Source organism: Stegastes partitus, unplaced genomic scaffold (genome assembly GCF_000690725.1).
Source record: "Stegastes partitus isolate 25-593 unplaced genomic scaffold, Stegastes_partitus-1.0.2 Scaffold17, whole genome shotgun sequence".
NCBI lineage: Eukaryota > Metazoa > Chordata > Actinopteri > Pomacentridae > Stegastes > Stegastes partitus.
This window is the reverse complement of record NW_007577748.1, coordinates 336,129-357,876: the sequence shown is the minus strand read 5'-3', so window position 1 is coordinate 357,876 and position 21,748 is coordinate 336,129. Positions and strand designations below refer to the sequence as shown.

The following is a 21,748-nucleotide window of genomic DNA, read 5'->3' as shown; positions in this document are numbered from 1 at the left end:
AGGCAGGAAAGAGTTTTCCAGCTGATGGAGGAAGACTGTTTTCAAGAGTAGCCCTGTACATGACCTGCTTCATTCACCCGTCACACAATTGCATTTGCCCTGTTCCACCCAAACTGAAACAAGCCCAGATCGTCACTGATCCACCCCCAGGTTTTACTGTAGGGGCAATACAGTCTGGTTTATATGCTTCTCCAGGCTTCCTCCTAACCAGTGAGTTGGCTGGAGTGGGCATCAACTGAAAAATGGATTCTTCACTAAAGAGAACCTTAGCCCAATCCTCAACAGCCCAATCCTTGAGATACCCAGCAACGAGTAACCAGGCTTTCCTCTGCCTTTCGTTGATGAAGGGCTTCTTCCGTGCCCTGTATAACTTTCCAACTGTCCTTGCCAAACAAGTCACATTTCTTGACAGTGCCCACTCATTTTTAAGGTCCCTGGAGGTCTGACAACGATTCCTGACACAGGAACAGATGAGTGCACGGTCATCTCGTGGGGTAGAAAGATGCTTCCAGCTAGCAATGTGGTAGTATCATGCTCGGCTTGGTTTTTCTTGGTGTAATGAACGGCTGTCTTGGAGATCTATAGTTTTTTCACTACCTGTCTCTCACTCATGCCAATTTCCAGCAGTGCCAAGATGGCTGCCTTTGTGGCTTCACATAATTCTTTTGTTTAAGGCATTAGGTGAGAGCTGACAACTTCTGGGTTGTGCTACGGCTTGAATGTAAGCAGGAAACCACTCTAGGCCTTTGCATGTGCAGTGCTGCTGATGACATGAAATGGTCTCTTATATACCGTGGCAATACAATTAAGCTTAAGCATGTCAAATAGGACATAAAGTATTATGTAATCAGCTGTATTTTTTGGTCGTGTTCATTGTATTCTTCAGGTACTATACCTTTAGTGGTACCAGGCATTAAAATGAACAAGAAATTGAAGAAAACAAGGGTGGTCTAATATTTTTTCAATGACTGTATCTTAGTGTCTAAGACTGCTACTGCTGTATCTCATATTCAGATCACTAACGCTCATCTCATGCTTATTTCTTTTAGGAAAAGTAGCTTTCAGTTTTAACAAAACAGGCTGTAGTCTTTAGTCAAGTTTAAGAATAGCCAAGGAAATGTCAAGCAGTGACTGATGATTTGGTCAGCGCCAAGGTAACAGCTGACAGGCGAGACTACTTGCAAACTAATGTCGGTACAGTACCAGGAGTTGCTAATAACTTGCTAGAAACTTGCCAAAACTCATCCGATCTTTGATGATGAATTGAAGTCTAAACTGCCAAAAACCTTGAGCAATTGCTGAAATACCAAAAGTAAGACGTACAAAGATACACAGCCTTTTGAGTTTATCTTTTATTTACTGCTGCGATGACTGCTTTGACAGTGAAACCAAACAATGTTTAAACTGCTGGTACTTGAAAAACAATTAAACATGTTCAGAAATTCTGTTGTCTGAGTAAACAGCGGGTAATTTACTGGGTGTGGTAGGAGACTTCATGGACGGAACGGGTTCTTCTGCAAAATAATAAAGTCTCAAGTAAGGTTTTGCTTTTTAAAATTAGACCTACCTTTAGTGATGTTTATGATAAAGTTTGTATTTTTTTAAGACCAGTGAAGAGCTGCAATATATGAGGGTACTTTAAAATATAGAAGAAATGCTGAAACTTCTCCCAGCTGAATAAAGTTATGGGGACCAAACTGTTTCTAGTCACAGTAACAACAACAAAAAAACCCAACAAAAAAACAAAAACAAAACCCAAAACACTGTATCTATTACTTAGTTTACCTTTAAAACTAATCACATTTATTGCATGAGAGGAACTTACATTAGCCAGTCTTTCCAGACTAGGAATAGAGACAGCAGTGGCACATGAGGTGGGTTCTTGGTTCATCCTCATGGTGTGAAGGACATCTTTCAGCGCTGCCTCCAAATCTCTTTTCACCCTTGATAGTTCTTCCACTACGAATTAACGCACAGGAAGAAATGACAACAGTGAAGCAGTGGCCTCTGAGGTATTAACGTCTCTTAAAAAGTCTCATTTACTGAAAAAATACTGCAAAAATGATCCTCTATGTATATACTGTCCAGCTTTTAACATAATCTACACTTCATGGAACTGACTCTGGTAAAATGTCCATGCAAACTTACATTTGACTTGAAACTGGGCCTTGTGAAGTTCCAGCTCTCTCTCCTTATTTCTCAGTTCGTTTTCAAGATACTCATTCTGCAATGCAAAATTTATGACATTTAAAAGTTCAAAATGTAATCCTTAAAATTAAAGCCCTAAAAACTCTGTGTATAAAAGTGACATATCCATACTTTTTTTCATTAAAATCCTTCCTTAAATGACACAGATGTAACACTACACCTCCCCTATAATGTGCAGATCTGTCTCCACTCATCCCTCCAACACTCAAGCACACCAGCTCACCTAAGACACTGCTTATAAAAACTACTCTCGCACAATGGCAAGTTGTTTTATTGGAGTAATTTAGTCTTATATGGTCGAACCAGAAACTGATTCTCAAGTGATAGACACAGATGATACAGAACGCTCCACCCAGCAAGTGGGCAGAATTTATTTATTTAAACTTGTCACATATGAAACCCTATCTATCTGAATCGGTGTGTTTGACACTGTCGTCATTACACTGCAGTTTCCAGGTGGAAATTCTCAGCCAGGGCATTGATTGCTTATTTCACTCATGATGTATGTTCTAGCATAACAAAAATGCCATATGGACATGTTAACAAGTTTTCGCTAAAGAGAGTCTCTAAAATCTCTTTGTTACAGATGTAAATATACTGCATCAACTATATTGCAACCAAACCATGTACAACTCTTTAGTACTTTGTGAAACACAATTTACTTGAGCTGAAAGATTTACTTACCCGTTGCCTTCCATTATACTCTCCTGTCTTTATTTTTTCTGACATTGTTTAACTTTTAAATCATTGCATTTTTTATGGTAAGTGCTTTCTTGGTTTGGTGCATCATTTATGGGACCAAGTATGTCAGTACGAGGGGCATTTTTTTTTGTAAACAAGACTTCAGTGACTAAAATCAGATGAAACACCCCAATAAACACAAACAAAGGCATATTGTTGATTATATAACTACAGAACCAGTATGCTCTAAAAATTGAAGTTAAATCCAAGAAGTGATGTCATTACTTAGAAGCTTACCTTGCGTTTTATCTCTTCATCTGTGTGAGTGCTACTCTGTTTGAGCGGCTGCTGTGCTGCTCTGCTGGGCCTGACATCCTCTTCCAGCAGCAAGCTTGATTGTGGGATCCCTGCAGGCGCAGCTGATCACATGCACAATGTTAATAAGAAATCCTTTTAATTTTTGAAAAACATTGTTTTTACCTTCATGGCAAAGACAAAATCAGATCACAATTAAGTCTCGAAGTTGGTGCCTTCAACATCATCAACATCTTCAACATCATCACTCATCGGGATAGTGAATGGAAGTTGTCCCTCTCAAAAGTTTAACACTCTCCAATATTCTGACAGCAATAAAAAGTGTCGGCCGAATGTCTGGCTAAGCACACAGCATCACTTTTCTGTAAAAGTCATGACACAATCTTAATAACATTAACCTATTAATATTAGCAACGCCTCTGATTGAGAGAATGCCAGGAGTGTGCAAAGCTGTCATCAAAACAAAAGGGGGATACTTTGAAGAATCTAAAATATATAAATAATACACATATTCTGATTTGTTTAGCACTTTTTGTTAACAAAATAATTCCCCATGTGTTCTTTCATAGTTTTGATGTTGTTAGTATTAATCTACAATGTAGGAAATAATTAAGATAAATAAAAAACATTAAATGAGAAGGTGTGTCCAAACTAAATATCAGCAGTTCCTAAATGGATACAAACAAGTATAATACCTTTTGTAAAACAAACAAACAAAATAAACAAAGTGAGAATTAATACCAACTTTGAAATCAATTTCATAAACTATCTGACACTGTAAAAAGGGAATATTTTAAGGGCCTGAAAAGTTTCTTTTTCAGATCAGATCAGCCAATAAAAAACGATCTACCCCTTACAGCACAACTGGAGTTAGTAAAAAAAAAAAAAACATTCTCTTACAACACGTATCTGACCACCAATCATTTGTTTTCCAATTCTCAAAAACAAATCAATGTCCAGCAAATTGATTCCAAATATTGCATCTTTTTTCATAAATTTCCAACCATGTCCCTAAAGCCGTGAGGAATATCAACATAAAAGCCACATATGTGTGAATGACACAAAGCTGTACAAAGCTGGCAAGCTTATGTATTAGAACGCAACAAAGAGCCACTTCACCCCAAAAGACAGACAAGTGACATTGGAGATATCACTACATATAAATACATTTTCAGTCCCATAAACCTCTGATTTTATTTCTAAATTCAAAAACAATCAAGCTAAAACACTGCCTGTTGCTATTTAACGTCATGATTTTACCTCTTTCCTTCACCATGCGTCTGACTTGTTTCTTTAATTCCAGTCTCTCCTCTTCAAGCCGTTCAATCTCAAAAAAAAAAAAAATCAACAGGTGTAGTGAGAGGAGCTCATAAACTGTAGTGGTTATAAAGTAAAAAGAGTTGTTGTAACCTTTGTGATTCTGCTTTTACCTCTTTGATGAGGACTTGGTTTTCTGCTTTGTATTGACCTTGTCTGAGATCTTTGGCACGCCTATACTCTGTAAGATCTACTTCCTGCTGTGGTTCCAGGCCTTGAGAGTCAAGACAGCAATGAATTAAAGTAAAATTAAGTGTCACTGTGGTCTAAATAGGTTACGTTTTTATAAATTCTGACCTAGTTTTTCTCGAAAATCCTCATTTTCATCCATGAGGTGACTGATTCTCATCTCAAGCTGGTTGATGTCTTTGGTCATGGCCTCTGCCTCTCGATCTCTTGCTCTAAGTTGATTTTTACACTCTTTAATATCCGCAATGGCCGCTTCCAGGCCATAAATGCCCTGCAATGCAAAAAACAGAGTTGTTGTTACTCTTTCAATAAAAGGCATGCCTTGTTTCACTTTTTTATTTCCTTGTTTTTTAACTATTTTTTATGGAAATCAGGATGCAATTAGACATGGTGAAAGACAAATACTATGCTTGTAGACCAAAAAAATCCTGTCTTTGACACCATAGTCACAGTAACTTTAATGTCTCTATTTAAGACAAGGATGGACAGGAAAAGAAAATCACAAGCCTCATTTTTGGGAGATTCAACCTAAATTCATTCGATTTGGATGAAATAAATCTTTGATGTTTGAGTTGTAAACAGCAGAGAAAGAAAGGGTATTTGTGGACTTACAGATTCATACTGGCTCAAGCGATTTGAAGCCTCAATGAGTGCTTTGTCTTTGTTCTCAGCATGAGCTTCTGCTAGTTTTACAGCCTCCTCTGCTTCCATTGCTCTGATCTCTGCAGCTTCCAGCTTTGACTTCAGCTCCTCCATCTTCTTGTGCTGCATGGTCATTGGGAGACCTTGGAGAAGAAAAACAGAATATGTATTTAGCTGCACACAAAAGTAGCCATCCAGTGTTCACACAATACATTTGTTTGCTAGTTCCTCTAGGTCACATCATAACAAGCTTAAGTACCCTTACAGATTTACTTATTTCAACCTCATCTGTGTTTATCGGCCACAGAATTTGTTGAAAGTTTGCTGCGATATACTTTATGACCGACCTATTGGATGACTTAATAGAGGTTAATTTGAGATCACACCACTGCTAACCTAATATCTAATGCTAAGCTTGTACCTTTAACAAAACCCTTGTAATTGTAAGCAGCCTTAATCGATTTTTTGTCAACTTAAGGGCAGCAGAACATTAATACTATGTCATTGGGACATATTATCATCTCATAAAGATGATATATTTAGCAACCTAATTGTTTATATACACACCCTGCAGGCACAGGGCCACATTAGCACTCATTTTAAGTCATAACTTAATAAACCAAACAACTTAAGTCCAATAGTAATAGTCTTGTTAGCTGTGTTATGTCCCCATCTGCTCATGAAAATATCTCTGGCTTCTTAGCTTCTAAAATTTTAGTAAGTAAATATCTCTGTGTCCTGCAGGTGAAAACAATGCCAATTAGAGCAATGGTGATGAACAAAACATTTAGGTCAATCCTTTGAAATTGTAGTCATTATAATTTCAAAACATACATTTTTTGCAACTTTAAAAATACTGGACCACAAAAAGTCCTCAGAATTCCTGTGCTTACACTTATAATACAGATTTCTGAGGACAGACACCCACTACTACACATTACCTGTACAACAGCACTTGTAATTTCTGATTTAATTATAGTTTAGTTCTGAAATGTCAAACATGTAGTAAATATCTATCAACATTTCCAAGACCCCAAGGTGATATTTTTAAATAGCTTGTTTTGTCAGACCAACAGTTCAAAATCCAAAGATATTCACTTTACGATGATATAAAACAGAGAGAAGCAGAAAATCCTTACATTTGATGAAGCTGAAAACTGAGAATTTTTGGTAATTGTTCTTATTGTGGATGAAAAATTGTATGATGACATCTTAAGTATCTTTGGTATAAAGGGGTTCTGTTAGCAATATTAGGCAGGGAGCAACCCACCTCTCTCTTTAGTTGTGGACGTCTTCAGCTCCTCAATAAGCAGCGTGTGCTTCTCCATTTCCCCCGTATACTGCTCCACCTGCTCACTCAGCATCTTGATTTGATTATCCCTCTCTTGGACGGCCTTCAGGGCAATCATCAACAATGTAAAATGAGGAGAATTTATGTGTAACAGACTTATCACCAATTTCATCATTCAGGGATTTTCTGAAGTCAAAAGAATGAAGATAAGAGACACATGACAGATGGAACTTACACTGCAGAGCTCATATATAACCTGGCGCAGGGCAGCGATAGAGATGGAAGGGAGGACAGATTGATAGGACATGATAAGGAAAAGATAGGAATCAAAAAGAGGAAAAACTGATGAACAGATGGATGAAATGATGAGTCAAGAAACCCCTGCACACACACACACACACACACACACACACGTATATATGTATAAAGCATGCACAATGATTCCCAAATTAAAGGTAAAGATTTTTGTGAGTGGTAAAACAGCACATACAATACAGATTTATATGCAAGAGTTTCATCCCTTGAGCATTCAAAGGAAAGCCTGTGGCTGGTACCCTGGTAAATCAATACATAATCACCTACTGTAATGATCTCACAAATTAAGTACTTTATTAGCAAATATTTCCTTTTTGGCACACATGGAAACACAGATGGAATAAATATCTATTCTATAATATTGTGACACTAAATGATACGATCACAAAGTACAACAGTTACTTCCATTAAAAACAAGTTTTGTGGTGCAAGGTCTCCCAAAATCTGACCACAACATTTACCATATAATTGTTGTAACTGTGTCTTTCACATATCGAGCTTGAGTTTTTTTGTTCATGTTCACATAATGTGGCTACAAATAGACAGATACAAGCACCTGCATGACAACATAATAGCCCGCATTAAGTGCAAAACAGAGAATGTATTAATAAATGATGACTACTTTCTTTCTAATTTTAGGACCCACCTGCTGTAAGGCAATAATATTGCTCTTGTCCAAGTCCAGCTGGGCTGAGCGCAGCTTTTCTCTCAGGTCACGTATCATCTGTTGATATACCGTAATTTCATCATCCTTCCCAGAGAGCACTCTCTATGTGTGAGGAAAAGATGTCATGTCAGCACAACAGTAGACTCATGTCAGTAGAACAGTTCAAAAAACAGCACACAGGGTTCGTAAAGGAGCTTCACAAGTAAAGACTATTTTCATTTTTGATCTATTTGCTGATTAATTTCCCAATTAATCAGTTAGTTGTTTGCCCTGAAAAAGGGATATAATTCAAATTGTTGATGAGTGTTTTCCAGAGCTCAACAAAATAGCCTTAAATGTCTTGTTTTGCCCACACCCTAAAGAGTTGGCCATCATAAAGGAGGAATACATCAGAAAGTGTGTTTTCTTTTTTTTTTTAACTACTGGAAATTTAATTAGCTGATTATCACAATAGTTGAAAGCAAACTTGATGACAACTAATTGACATGAATCTTAGTCACAGGAAACTAATGAGCACACTAATGAGATTTCTGGCCTTTGTAGTTTATAGAGTGACTGATATCTGAATGAATATCGGAAAGAACACGAGCGCATTGATAGAAAAGAAGGCTGGAAAAAAAAGGATCTTCTTCTTTTTCCTGTTCCCAGAATTCCTCTGTTTAATGCTGTCTTTTATTTTGGCTCACTGGTAAAGTGACTGCTTATTTTGATTCTTAACATCAAAGAAAATATAAAAGATTTCCCACTGACACCACTGTGAATGAAATTGTACACAAGTTGTAACAGCCTCAAAAGAAGCCTTTGTTAATCAGTGACACGTTCTACAGCAATTCTTTTTTTTATATATAGTGTATGTTTCCACACCAGAGCAGGGACTTTTGCTGACCAGAGGCAAAATTAAGACTTAAATTCCTGTGGCTAACTTATGCGCATATCAATGTTTGCATGTTTACAAAAAGGTTTCTTGGTTTGGTTACCAGATGAGCTTCTACAGTCAAAAGGGGCTAAAATACATGATTAAAAGAAAGCTATGTAGGTTACTTTTACATTAGTTTTTTGCAGCTCTGTAAGATATAGCATCTAGGTATGTCAGGCTACAAAAAACCCTCTCTTTTATAGGTATTTGATTTACACTCACCTTCCACTCCTCCACTTTGACATTGACTGCTGCCATAATAGGGTCATTCTCCTCAGTCATGCTATGAATCTTGTCTGTCAACTCTCTGACCTGCACATAAAACAGACACACAGAGATGTGATTCAACACCTATCACAAAAACAGAACATTCACAGATCCAGTCATAAAGATTCCACATCACAGCCTTTTATACCCCAGTTCACATATGTGATAACCTTGGAGGTGGCTGACAAATGGAGGCACTTAGTCTTAGCATGACAATATATTTTACAAACTACCTGCAGGTTAAGGATGGAAACAAAACAGAGAACAAAATAAGCTGTTCAGTGAGGAGATTCTTTACTTGAAGCTTTGCATGATCCCTCTCTTTCCTGAGCTGGTCCATAATGGAGTCAGTCTGCTGCACAACGATCTTCATCTTGTTGTACTCATCTGTCATCTTTTCCATCTCCTTCACAGATTCCTCCAGACTTTTCTGCATCTGCTCGTTCTGTGTCTTCAGGTGCAGGTTTTCATCCTCCGTCCGCTAATGAACATAAAATAATATAGTAAACCTGACTTTTACACACATCCCTTGATGTGCTTCAAATGAGCGGTCCAAAGAGTGGGCAATTAAACAGATGAAAGCCATAAAAACAAGCTGTAAAAAGGTGAATGATAATTGGAAGCAACACTGATCTTGCAAGTTTTTGGATGTATACTGATTTTTTTTTTCTTCACCAATAATTTGATGTTTGTCAAAGTCTCAAGTCATAATGTTGGCAAAAAAAATTGCTGGTTGCTTCAACTGCCAGACATTATCGCAAACAAATAGTTTTAAAAAGAACCTGAAGGTCTTCCAAGCATTGGTAAAGCTGCCGATTGGCCAAGTTGAGCTTCCTCTGAGTCTCAGCATTCTCATCTTTGGATGGTACTGGCTCTTTCTGTTCCAGCTCTCCACGATAGAAGTCCACGTCCTGCTGGAGCTGCTCATTCTGATGTGATGCAGGAAGAACAGAAGCCATATCAGAAAAAGACACATATCACACTTGCTGCAATCTTATACAAATACAAAAGTTTTAAGGGAGCTTCAGAAATGTGAGCATCTACTTTTCTTCCTCATTTGATAGTTATATAAATAGCGTTGCCTTTTGGACTGGCTGTTTGACAAACAACTAGCCCAGAGACTTTATATACCCAACAGTTATTTGATTAATTAAAAACACAGTTGCTAAGTTGATGTGCTTGTTCATGTTTACTTGATGGACAGAAACAGTGTCAAATCCAATATATCTATACATTATTCATGTGCTGGTAGAGTTTCTTTATGGCAAGGATCACTTACCTTTCGTTATCTTTTCTTAAATAACATCTGTTCGGGCTTAAATCTCAGATAGTCTTTTCTGATGATCTTACTTTGTTTTATGGAGTTCTATGTAATTTGTGGCAAAATAACACAACAGCACCACAGCAGAAATGCAGATACACTACAGAAGATTTTTTATTTATTTTTTTTAATAGCGTACTCCAAACTTAGGTTCAATTACACTTTTAAAAAGTCTAAAAAACTACCAAACTCTTACTTATCTTAACTAAATGACCTAATTCCACCTAACTACACTTCCTACATTTCTTACCTTTGTTTTAAGCTTTTTTAACTATACAATGGAAGAGAAAGAGATAAAATAGAATAATGAACAAAAAATAGCAGAGCGTATTGAAACTACACAAGTTTGAAATTAAGTAAGAATTGATGATCTAGTGACTGATGACAATGTGCTGAAATGTTCTGAGTCGTGCTAGCTGTTGCATACCTCTCTTTTCAGCTTCTTAACCTCATCCTCAGCCTCCTCTGCTCGAACAATCAACTAAGGAAACAAAAAAACACAGAAACTCTGTAACAACTTAACAACACAAGATGCACACTTGTGTCACTTGTGTGTGGCCATTGCCTTGATCCAGCATATTAACCTCAGCATTAATCAATGGACATCAACCAGAAGCTGGACGTAAACAATGTGTAGTATGACAAGCTCAGCAACAGATTATTTTTCAAATAACCTAAATATGCCATGCTTGTGTATGTTTGATTTTTAAATGAATTTCTTTTAAATTAATTATAAGAAAAAGTATTTATGACTTAATTGTATTAAAATAGAATTACATGCAGTTAAAAACCAACAAATACAAAACTTTTGTCTTTCAAAGTTACAAAATTCTCCTCAATAGCATGTTCCTCTAACGTAAATACCAGCACAATGTCTTTGGAGGTCATCCAAGGACTCAATACTGACTTCATAGTCCTATACAATGCATGGGAACTTCAGAGAGCAAGCTCATACTGTACCTCTTTGTTGCTTTTCTTTTCCTTGCCCATTTCCTTTTTTAACTGGGTCAGTTCCTTCTCCCTTTGCTCCAGCTGGGTCTCGAGCTGCCGGATCTCATCTCTAAGAAAGCGAGTGTCTGGCCCAGTGCCGGGGTGCTGAGCCGTAGGGACCAGAGACAAGACACACAAGCACCAAAACAACCCCCACCAAGAAATCTCTTAGTCTTTCATTTGTTCACAGGACCAACATATGCATAAACTGTCATTAAGAAGTTCATAAACTACAAATACAGCCAAGCAGCCAGTGGGACTGCAAATTCTGATTATATACAAACCTTAACAAACTCAAACTAATAGTCAAGCCGTAACTAGAAATAATTGCTATGAGCATGAAAGGAATTAGTAGTAATCTTCTTAGGTGCTGTCTTCCAGCGATCACCACAGCCAATCACTTTGTGGCAAGGGATACGCTCTGTGATTGGCTGAAGATTTGGCATTGTTGCCGGAAGTAAAGATGCATGAAAAGTGATTTTAAGTGACACACATGAATGACTTATTCACATTCATTGCGATGGGCGCATTGATCCCAGTGACAAAAAGGAACAGCTTAGGAGCTCAATAAATAAACACAACGTATAACAAACTGTGTGTTAGTATACACAAATGCAGTGCAGTATATAGACAGGATAACAGACAGACTAGACAGATGCTCAAAGGCGGTACCTTATGCTCTTGTTCCAGCCTCGCCATCTTTGCATGTAGTTCTTTTTCTACAGTACAGAAGGCATAAACAAAAATGTAAACAGAGCTAAGCGTGTAAAAAAAATGCCTACCAAACTTTAACTATGCACTAAACACTTTTACCATGCTGTGTATCAATATCACCGAGTAATTCCAGAGCGACATGAAGTTCCCGATCATTAATCTAACAAGCAGGGGAGAGAGAAGACACGTTAAAAATGACAAACCTATAAATAAAGCAACATATGCCATAAAAGGCATCAAGGTCAGTAAACTGGAATATGCATGAAATACTATTCCTTCCTAGAATATATTACATATGTGAGTGGGGTTGTTATCAGATGTGCATGGGAGGATTCAGAATGTAGACGTAATGAATCTTAACACCTTCAACAGAGCCTGAGACACTCTGAGGACTTGAATAACGTCCTCCGGAGCTTTGTCCTTCACCTCCCAATCTTCTGCCTGTATATAAAAAGTGATTTAAAATGAAAAACAAGAGTGATTTAAGCTCAAAATAACACTGCCCTGATCAGGACCAAAACAGCAACAGCAGTGTAACCAAAACACTGTATACTTATTAAATATATTTGTATTGCCACACAAAGATCCAATCTTTTCTCGGACTGATCACAGTTAGCAGATGTTAGCAGACTGCTATGTGACCACAGAGGGCATGGATCCTCAAAGCAAAACAGTGTGATGAATCCATTTTGTTGACAAAATGAATTAGCAAGAGGCTGTAACACCCAGAATAATTATCTCGGATTAGAAGGACAGTAGTCTTTCTTTGAGCTCGTACTTGTGATTTACAGCTTAATATCAGAGAGCCGTTGGTGAATTGAGGACAACTGAAGCACAGTTACAATACTGATGTAAAGTATGTGAATAATTACCGAAAGGAACATCAGGAAGACATCGTCCACTTCTTTTTTTGGACCTTGAATGATGGTGTCAGGGTCAATTCTGGACACTTTGTCCCAATCAAGAGCAGCAGGCATGTTGGCTGTTGTGTGTGAAACTTCAGCTAACCGGGGATTGAGTAGACTGCAAGGTGATAAATCATTACTAGCTCACTGTGGTCAGGAAGCAATGGCTAAACGTTGTTGTGTTCATCATTACTTGAACCTCATTGACATGTATAAAGTCGTTTAAGTGCACAACAAAGTGCTGCAAAATGCAATGCAACGCAACACCTATTTTCTGAATTAGCTTGTCAGAAGCTGGGATTTAGAGGATCGAGTGATATATATATGTTATCATTTAAGATCACTCTGTCGGATAAATGGAGATTAAAGATAAATTAAAATGGGAGTAAACATCCACCCAGCGGTTTCCATGCAGTAGTGCTGTGGCTGCTAGGTTACAGCTGACAACAACAGCACCGGTTAGCTAATGAAGCTTGCCCACACACAAAAAAACGAACCGGTAAAAACAGGGAAGTGGACCGTTGCAGGAAACTTAACAAAAGTCTATACATGACATTGAAACATCGCGTTTTAGCAACGTAGTACTCGCCGTGTACACTTCGGTTCGTCAGAAAGCACCGAGTCTCGCTGAGCTACCGTTCAATTTGCGCGTTCACCTCTGCCCCGGATGTGATACCGATGACGCGTTGGGGCTAGTTAGCACAAATGCTGCTTAATGAATTGTGTTCTCTGTGTGTGTTGGCGTTCCGAGTTTTTGATATCAGCCTTACCGCCCTCCCTTCGATAGACGCGGTAAGTAAGACCTTATGTGCTTCTGCGTCCACCTTTGCCAACGTTACAACCGGCAACTCGCTAGTTAGCATTAGCTTCTAGAATGGCTTTATCGTTAGCTAACGCTACGCTGCTGCAGCTAGTCTGGAATTGTCAGAATATGCTGTATGAGACTTTATGTGCTTTTATGTCACCGTGGCCGACTGGTAGCAACATCGATTTTATTGAGTTCAGCAACACTTGCTCTAGATAACTATTTTAGAAGGGTGGTATTAGTTATTAATAGTTTTACATTGCTGTTTAGGTACACCCTCCTTTGCGTTTCCTCTCAGGCTGAAAGCTGTCACTGTACCGGTTGCTGTACTATTTCTATTTTATAGCATGTGAGATACGTTTAATTAGTACTTATTTCCTTATTTCAGCTGCCACTTTCCTAAATTCGAAACTGGAAAAACCTGTAACCCTATCAATACATCAGAAAGGCACGTTTTAAGGGTGGTAAAGCAAGGGATAATGGTGGCATGACTGATTTTAAGTCACCAAAACCGAGAATGAATACGATGACAAGGAATCAGATTAAGAAGAGTTATGAAAAACAGCTGTTTATAAACCTACTGAGTGAGATCGTTTTTGTAAACCTGCCACACAAATGTATTTAGATAGTTGCATTGTTAGTTAAGAATGACGGATTAAACATAAGTCCAGTCAGGAAATGAATCTGAATAATGAGCTACCTGTTTAGTCTTCTTCCATCTAATTAGATTTCTGTCTTCGGTTTTCCTCCCCAGTGATCAATGACGGCTTTGGACAGCAATGGCTGTCGTGTCATGGAAGGAGATTTTACTTTTGACTGGACTGGTGGTGGGGTGTTACTGGAACAGTCTGTCATGTGGGTTTGTGTTTGATGATGTCTCTGCAATTCTTGACAACAAGGACCTACGACCCTCGACCCCTGTCCGCAATCTGTTCCTCAATGACTTCTGGGGAACACCCATGGCTGAGGTGAGTCATGGTCCATAATACTCTCCTGTGTTTTATGAATACAGGCATACTATTTGATCACACTAAATAAAGCTGAAATGTCTTATCTCAAGCATTTATATTTGGAATCAAGATTGCTTAAATGCATTTTCATTTAGAATAACAAATTGCATGGCATTTGTTAACTTAGAAATGATTTTGATTGTCACTTCAGATTAACTTGACTTTAAGTGTGCCTGCTTTAATGGCTCTCAGCCACTGAGCTGACCTGCATCAACATGTGTCCCACTATAGGAGCGGAGCCATAAATCTTACCGACCCCTGACCGTACTCACCTTCCGACTGAACTACCTCTTCAGTGAACTCAGCGCAGCTTCCTACCATCTTCTCAATGTCATTTTACATGCTGTTGTATGTGTGCTTTTCCTGCGAGTGTGCCGCTTGTTCCTGGACAAGACTTCCAGCTTGGTGGCAGCATTGCTGTTTGCTGTGCACCCCATCCACACCGAAGCTGTAAGTGTGCACTTGCTCGGTGAGCAAATATTATACGATGTGTGTTATGGCAGTAAATAACTTGCAGTCCTGTCGGCTTTTGTTCATTTGAGGTCCATGGAAGTCTGACAGGACTTCTAGGTCAACTGAAATTGTGTCGGTACATCTTTAATGTGATGCATTTTGCGTTATAACAAATAGTTAGGGATCCAATTTTAATGTGAATTATTGGGCCGCTAGGTATGGAAAAAAAAAAAAAGGAATTGATGATGTTCAATTTTTTTCAAGAGGTACACTAAGCTTCTTTAGAAAATTCAAAAGCTTATTTGTGTGGCAGTTTTATGTGGTTTCTTTTACAAAAGGAAATTCTAGGTCAACATCTATCCTCACTTTTCTAAAATACATTCTTTCATCAAGTGATGTCCCACAACACTGGAATGACCCCGTCGGAATGTAGGACAAATGCTTAGGGAATGTTGTTACAACCACTCTGTAAGCAGCAATCAGGTGGTCATTGGCCACACATCTAGTCGACTGTTTGACCGTTCATCTAAGTAAAAATTGGGAAAAATCTATGCCAAATCCACATTTTTAGAAGTTTTCAAACCAGGCAATGTACCAAGACAATCCTTAATTTATAGATATCCATCTAGGACTGTATAACAAAACACATGAGGAACCACATTGATCATATTGTTAAGTACAATCATCCAGAAATATGTCACACTACATAGAAAGGTCAACACACTAGGGCACAAATCAGTGGAGCTCATATTAACAGGGAGTCATAATTTTGAGGTCCAAATTGTACATATACGACAAGATGTAGAAGAGGTTTTAATGTGTAAGCTGGGTGTACATGCACATACATACGTCACATAACACTAAAAAGGTTTTTTTTTTTTTTTTTCTTTTGTAAACATCACTCGGCATTGTTCCAACATGCCCACCAGCACCTTCCATCAAAGTGGGGCAACATAGACACACACTGCCTGGGTTTTGGTGTAGGTCGTTGGCAGGTTTATGTCCTCATCTTGCTATCCAGCTTCTTTACTAGATCAGTGCTGAAGATTTTCTAACTATCACACCGGCTGAAGAAGCTACATTAAAATCCCTTCTTTTTTTGCATCACTTTTTGAAAAGCATTACAACTGTGGACATAAGGTGAAACAATTGTAAAATTGTTAAATCCTGTCTGTTGTCTTTTTATGCTGAGCATGGGATTATTAGTTTTTTATCTAAGACATCCCGTTCTATGTTTATGTTCATTTATAACTAACTTGCAATGAGAATAGGGGAACTCCAGTTACTGCAAGTGTAATTAAATCCAGGGTTCAGTGTATAGAGCACTGTTTATTAGTTGTTTTCCTCTGGTTATTATTGTTATTTTGTGCTGCCTTTACAGCCTTTTAAAAACTCAATATTGTTCCTAAAATTTCAAATTTAGTTGTTATCATTTATTTGTTTATCATAGATGTAGACAAAAAAGCATTTTGAACTTGATAAGAAAAGTAAAACCTTTTGCTTTTTGTTGATTATTTGAACCTGATCTCTTGCGCCTGTCTGAAAAGCCTCTTCCCCAATTAGGACTTGTAATTCATCCTATTCAACACAGCTGAACTGATGACCAGACAGGCTTTGACCAGAGTAAAAAACAAAGAAAACATTCTGCTTCTTGGGGTGGAGTACTACTGTTACACAGCATGCACCACTGCGCCAGTCTTCCTCATGGTGTTCTCTAATCTATGCAGAGTCTCTCAGACTTCTTGAATGGAAACAATTTGCCTCACAAATGAGCCCTTAGAATTAGTCCAGCAAATGCCCTTCATGTTATCGCTGTCTGGAATCTGTCTCTGAACGGATCATTTGTTTTTGAGTTATGCTCCAAGCACTGAAGGTCCCTTCATTATAAGTGTACAAAGAGTCCCTGTGTATCCCCATGTCTTTCTCAGTGTGTTTTTTGGTTATCTCTCTTTTTGAATGGATACATTTTTTGTTTTTTTGTTTTCATATCTACAAATATCTTCAAATACAAACTATTTAGTGTACGCCACAACAATGTTAAGGCTCTAAAATGGCATTAGATTCAAACCTGTGGCTTTAAAGCTGCACCCCAGCACTGTGCAGACAGATGCATCTACAATGGGATTTGTAGTCTGGATATTTCAGGAAGGTTTAGCTCACTGTAGTAGGCTGTAGTCAGGACTGACATTTTTAGGGTTTCCTAAAAGCTGGTTGCAGCTACACGGATGGCCAGCATTTTTTTTTTTTTTTAATCTCCCACCAGATAACAAATAGGTCAGTTAGAGAAAAATGCATGTGCTTAATTCGAATTCTGATGTTGATCCCCATTTCTTGAAACCTGCAATATTCTTGTAATGTTTGGCGTGTTCTTAAGGGATATACACGATACACAATATTGTACAGTGCTTTGTAGAACCACGTGTGAGACCTTGTGTATAGCTTGAGGGTATGTCTGTTTCCAAGAACTTTGGCCTTTGATAATAACAGAAATGAGAATGTTGTTTCTTCCACACGAGGGCAGTCATTATTTACATAAATTATAGATGTTGCTGTCAGAGTGGCTCCTGTATGCAGACGTGAAACTGCTTGGCATCCATTGATATGATTTACCTGAATAGACCTATTTTCACATCTGATTTAACGGGTTTAGACTTGTGGTTTCTGGTTCCTACCAGTTGTAGACGTGCGTGTGATGCTACCTTTTGTGAGGTAGATGTTTATCTTGGGAATTGTGAATTTATATGCCCGTGCTCTGATATTTTGGACAGTAGGGATGAATATCACATCATTAACATTGCTGTAATTTCTCTTTTTTTAATTCCCTCCCTTTCACTCTTCTATTTAAAGTAGAAATTACAATGCAAGACCTTTTCTTTGACAGTATTTGTCCCCAGCTCTGAGTGCTTTGAAACTGAATTTTTGGATGACAGTTCAGATGTTCTGACCATTTCAGATTAAATTTGTTTACACATTCATAGGTGAACAATCAGCTGGCTAATGGTTACTATTAATCATTAACCAATGTTTCAATAGTTTAGTTAGTCACTGTGTGAAGGCTCTAGGCTGCTAGCATACCTGAAGCAATGAGAGATAAACTACCAGCTGAGCAGTCTGCATGTGTACGTGATACCAATAGCAAAACTGGCAATATCAGAGCTTAGTGACTCTCTTGTATTTAATAATTTAACATCAAGACCCGTTTAATACCAGGTCTTGGTACCATCCTTATCCCCTTCACTAGAATCTGTGGCAAAATGACATGGCATTCATAACATACTCTCTAGTTGTGTTTTCAGTCTGTATATTTTCACACACTTAATTACGTCACACTTTTATCTGCACTTCATCTTGACTTAAGATTAGTGATGCACAATATTAAAGTTTCTGGCCAATACCGATATCCGATATTAAGATTTCTGATATCGCTGATAACCGATATTACCGATGTCAACATTTAATTTTGTGTACACTGAATGAGTATAAGCTAGCACTGTGAGAATGTGAAAACTATTCAAAAGTAGCCCATACCAAATTAGACCACATAGTCTTCTTTTTTAAAATATATTTGAGCATATTTTAACATATTTAACGTTCAAGTCCAGGACCATTCAAGTAAAAACATCTGTGAAATAGCAGCAATATCAAATGTAGAGACGAAGGCACTAATGTTAGACAATCATTGGTTTTTCACATCGGCTAAATTTGTTCATCGGACCGATACTTAAAGTGAACAAAAGAAGAACATGAACTTATTAGAAGGAGTCTTCCCTCCAAATCTGTACTGATGGGCCACCGTGGTGACTGCTGTCATTTTTTATCTTTAGGTCACTGGTGTGGTTGGCAGAGCTGAACTTCTTTCTTCGATCTTTCTACTGGCCGCTTTCCTCGCATACACAAAATCAACAGGCACAGACCAGTCCATTGGTAAGTCTGATGTACCTCACCAGTCTCTCACTTTTTAATGTCCCATGTCCAAGATGTACTGAAAGCTCTTTTTCCAGGTGCCCTTCTAATAAGATGTTGCTACAAAATTTCAAGACAGAGGCAGGAAAACAAACTCCAAGAGACTCAGGGTCTTTGCTAATGTTGTAGTTATCCTCAGTCGTTAAAAAACAGAAATAGTCCAAAGTCAGAGGCATGTGTGAGCAAGGTCTTGTAACAAGCGGGAATAAAGTAAGATCAGACACCTGGGTATTCGGGTGATAAAAATTAAGTTTATAATGTTTCCCCATTGTTTTAATAGGTATCTAGTTAGGGTATTTAAAATTGAATGCCCAAGGTATTTCATTTGGTTTGTTGTGTCTGGGTCGATGTTTTTTAACGTGATGCACCTGTAGTTGTAGTGCTTCATTAACACCCAGGGGAAGATTTCTATAACTTAGAGTTTTTATAACATTCAACATCAAGTAATCACCTGTAGTACAAGCCTTCAGACCTTTAATTGGATTCACACTGAACCACTTTAGCTCTGCATCAGCACTCACATTTATCTTTGACACAACAAAAACAACAGCGAACCATTACACAGGCTACCTTGACCACAGTGTAGCCAGTGATGGAGTTTTAAGTTTGTTTATGATCAATATGTAGAGTACCAGTAGAAGTTTGGACCCACCTTCTTATACAAGTGTTTTTTTTTCCTTCTTTTTTTTCCCACATTATTTTGCAATGCAGAACATGTCAAAGCTATGTCAGAATTTGACAAATAGTGTATAGGATTAGAATCAATGAATTTTCCTTTCATCTACCTCCATTAAGGCTGCAACGACTAGTTGACAACGTCGACAATAAAAATTAATTGACGTGACATTTCATTGTTGACGCGTTGCGTTCTAAAAATCCTGTAAGGGCTCTGATAATAAAACACTGCACCAGTCTTCCAAACAACGTCCATACCAGCCATAGCTTTCCAGATAGTATGAGAAGTGCCAACACTACGCAAATGACTGCAACACACCACAACAAATGCTGGGGGCAGTACTGTCACTGTTTGCAGCGTCTGTGTTCTAAACATAGACTGTATAAAAGATGGACGTAGCCAGTAGTCGAGTTGTAAAAAAATTTCAGGGGGGATAGTGGATTTTATTTTTTGGGATGGATATTTTGCCCTGACGACAGTGCATATGATGTGAAACAAACTATGTACCCTTTTTATTTTTGTTAAAGCTCATAAAGCTAATAATTATTTTACTATCCTGAAACAACATATATGGCATGGATGTTATATGTCAGATTCTCCTGTAATTGATCTTGACCAACATACCTCGGAACTGGAGTCAGTCCCCAAGCTGGCATGGCTATCACTGCTCCTACGCAGTAAGAGGTTAAATGCAGAGGACCACTTTTCTTACTGGGTTCAAGTGCAATTTCAACTCAAGGTACTTTGAGGTCATTTGGTAATTCATCTAGTAAAGTGTGAAACAAATCGTCACAAAAACTGCAAATGAAACTCTGAATCCTCTCAAGTCAGGTCAAGTTCATTTTAATTCAAATTCCAAAAATTTAATGAACTAGTTGAAACAATTTACAATATTTGAAAACGAATATCAAAAATTTACAAAAATACAAACACCAACACCTGAGATATTTTAAACTTGAGATGGCTAGCCTCAAAAGACAAAATAGGAAAAGTAAAATGGATAACTAATCAGGTTTTTTCAACAGCTGCCTCCCCAATTCTCCCCTAATTCACAGAAGTTTCCAAAGATTTTCATAATCATGTTTTTTGTAGTACATTTTCCGGGCTCTTGCTTTTGGGTCATTAGCTAGACATTGGCTTTGAAGCCAAGACTTGACATTGACATCTGGTTTGAACACATTCAATCGAGGGCCAACACACTTGATGAAAAGCAAGGCTGACGTACTTTTTACTTCCAGGGAGCTTCTAGTTGTGGTTAAAATGTTCATGTGACTGAACCCACACTCACACTCAGCTGTGGAGATGACCAGTGTGTTCACAGCTTGAAGGAGGGGTTTTAGCTCTTCTGGCACTGCTGGTTCTGTACGAAAACAGCATTGGCCAAATAAAGATTATTATAAATTTAGATTTACTCCCAAAGCAGGCACAAGGTTTTAAGAGACTGTTTAAAGTTAAGCACATACTAATAATGTTCATTAATGCCTATACGTTCTGATTTTACTCTTGTGACTACAGTATGTGACTTCTCCTTTCACTATGATAAATGACGTTAATGTTGAATTCTTCATTTGTTTATATAGCCTGGAGAATCCCAGACAAACGTTATCGTGCTCAGCCCAGACTGATAAAAGCAAAACTAAACCCCACTGAGAAGCCAAACCCGAGTCAGCCAGTAACCGCTAGCGTCCTTATTAACCTAGCATCATTAGCTGCGTTGTTATCACTACGTCCAGAGATTACACATTTGGTGACAGAATGGTTGGTTTATGGAAAGTAATGACTGATTTTCATGACTTTGACTTACATAAAATGTCCCTTTTTTTCCTCTTAAATCCAAAGTCCCTCAGATGAAGCTCTCCTTGTGTTTTGGCCATGGTGCTAAAACCGCTACTTGCGCTACTATGCCACTCACTGACGTTGATGAAAAAGAAAAAAGAAACGTTGTGTCATATTCGCACATGCCTGCTGTCCCACAGTGTGGGATTATCAACAGAGCGGATGCGTGCGCAACTTGATGGCCGAAAGAACGGTCCCTTTGAACGCAAATCCCCCTAAATATTGGAATCGTGGTTATATTTCCATTGTCAGAAATTCAGAATAGTA

General features: G+C 38.1%; 2 protein-coding genes across 2 annotated transcripts in view; one reads left to right on the top strand and one right to left on the bottom strand.

The window, feature by feature from the left end:
* cep290 (centrosomal protein 290) overlaps positions 1–13,203 on the bottom strand; it is a 48,304-nt gene extending 35,101 nt beyond the window's left edge. The window contains exons 1-18 of the mRNA XM_008291315.1: positions 12,706–13,203; positions 12,197–12,274; positions 11,933–11,993; positions 11,792–11,838; positions 11,090–11,224; positions 10,557–10,610; positions 9,591–9,737; positions 9,107–9,289; positions 8,764–8,853; positions 7,605–7,727; positions 6,623–6,746; positions 5,323–5,495; positions 4,819–4,981; positions 4,635–4,735; positions 4,465–4,531; positions 3,187–3,308; positions 2,149–2,224; positions 1,826–1,959 (exon numbers count right to left, since the gene is read on the bottom strand). Of these exons, the coding sequence (XP_008289537.1) occupies positions 1,826–1,959; positions 2,149–2,224; positions 3,187–3,308; positions 4,465–4,531; positions 4,635–4,735; positions 4,819–4,981; positions 5,323–5,495; positions 6,623–6,746; positions 7,605–7,727; positions 8,764–8,853; positions 9,107–9,289; positions 9,591–9,737; positions 10,557–10,610; positions 11,090–11,224; positions 11,792–11,838; positions 11,933–11,993; positions 12,197–12,274; positions 12,706–12,810 (1,983 nt within the window). The 5' untranslated portion in view covers positions 12,811–13,203. The remainder of the gene's footprint in view (positions 1–1,825; positions 1,960–2,148; positions 2,225–3,186; positions 3,309–4,464; positions 4,532–4,634; positions 4,736–4,818; positions 4,982–5,322; positions 5,496–6,622; positions 6,747–7,604; positions 7,728–8,763; positions 8,854–9,106; positions 9,290–9,590; positions 9,738–10,556; positions 10,611–11,089; positions 11,225–11,791; positions 11,839–11,932; positions 11,994–12,196; positions 12,275–12,705) is intronic.
* A 218-nt stretch (positions 13,204–13,421) lies between these two features.
* Positions 13,422–21,748, top strand: part of tmtc3 (transmembrane O-mannosyltransferase targeting cadherins 3) — a 34,225-nt gene continuing 25,898 nt past the window's right edge. Inside the window, exons 1-4 of the mRNA XM_008291277.1 lie at positions 13,422–13,530; positions 14,298–14,511; positions 14,785–15,003; positions 18,831–18,930. Of these exons, the coding sequence (XP_008289499.1) occupies positions 14,323–14,511; positions 14,785–15,003; positions 18,831–18,930 (508 nt within the window). The 5' untranslated portion in view covers positions 13,422–13,530; positions 14,298–14,322. The remainder of the gene's footprint in view (positions 13,531–14,297; positions 14,512–14,784; positions 15,004–18,830; positions 18,931–21,748) is intronic.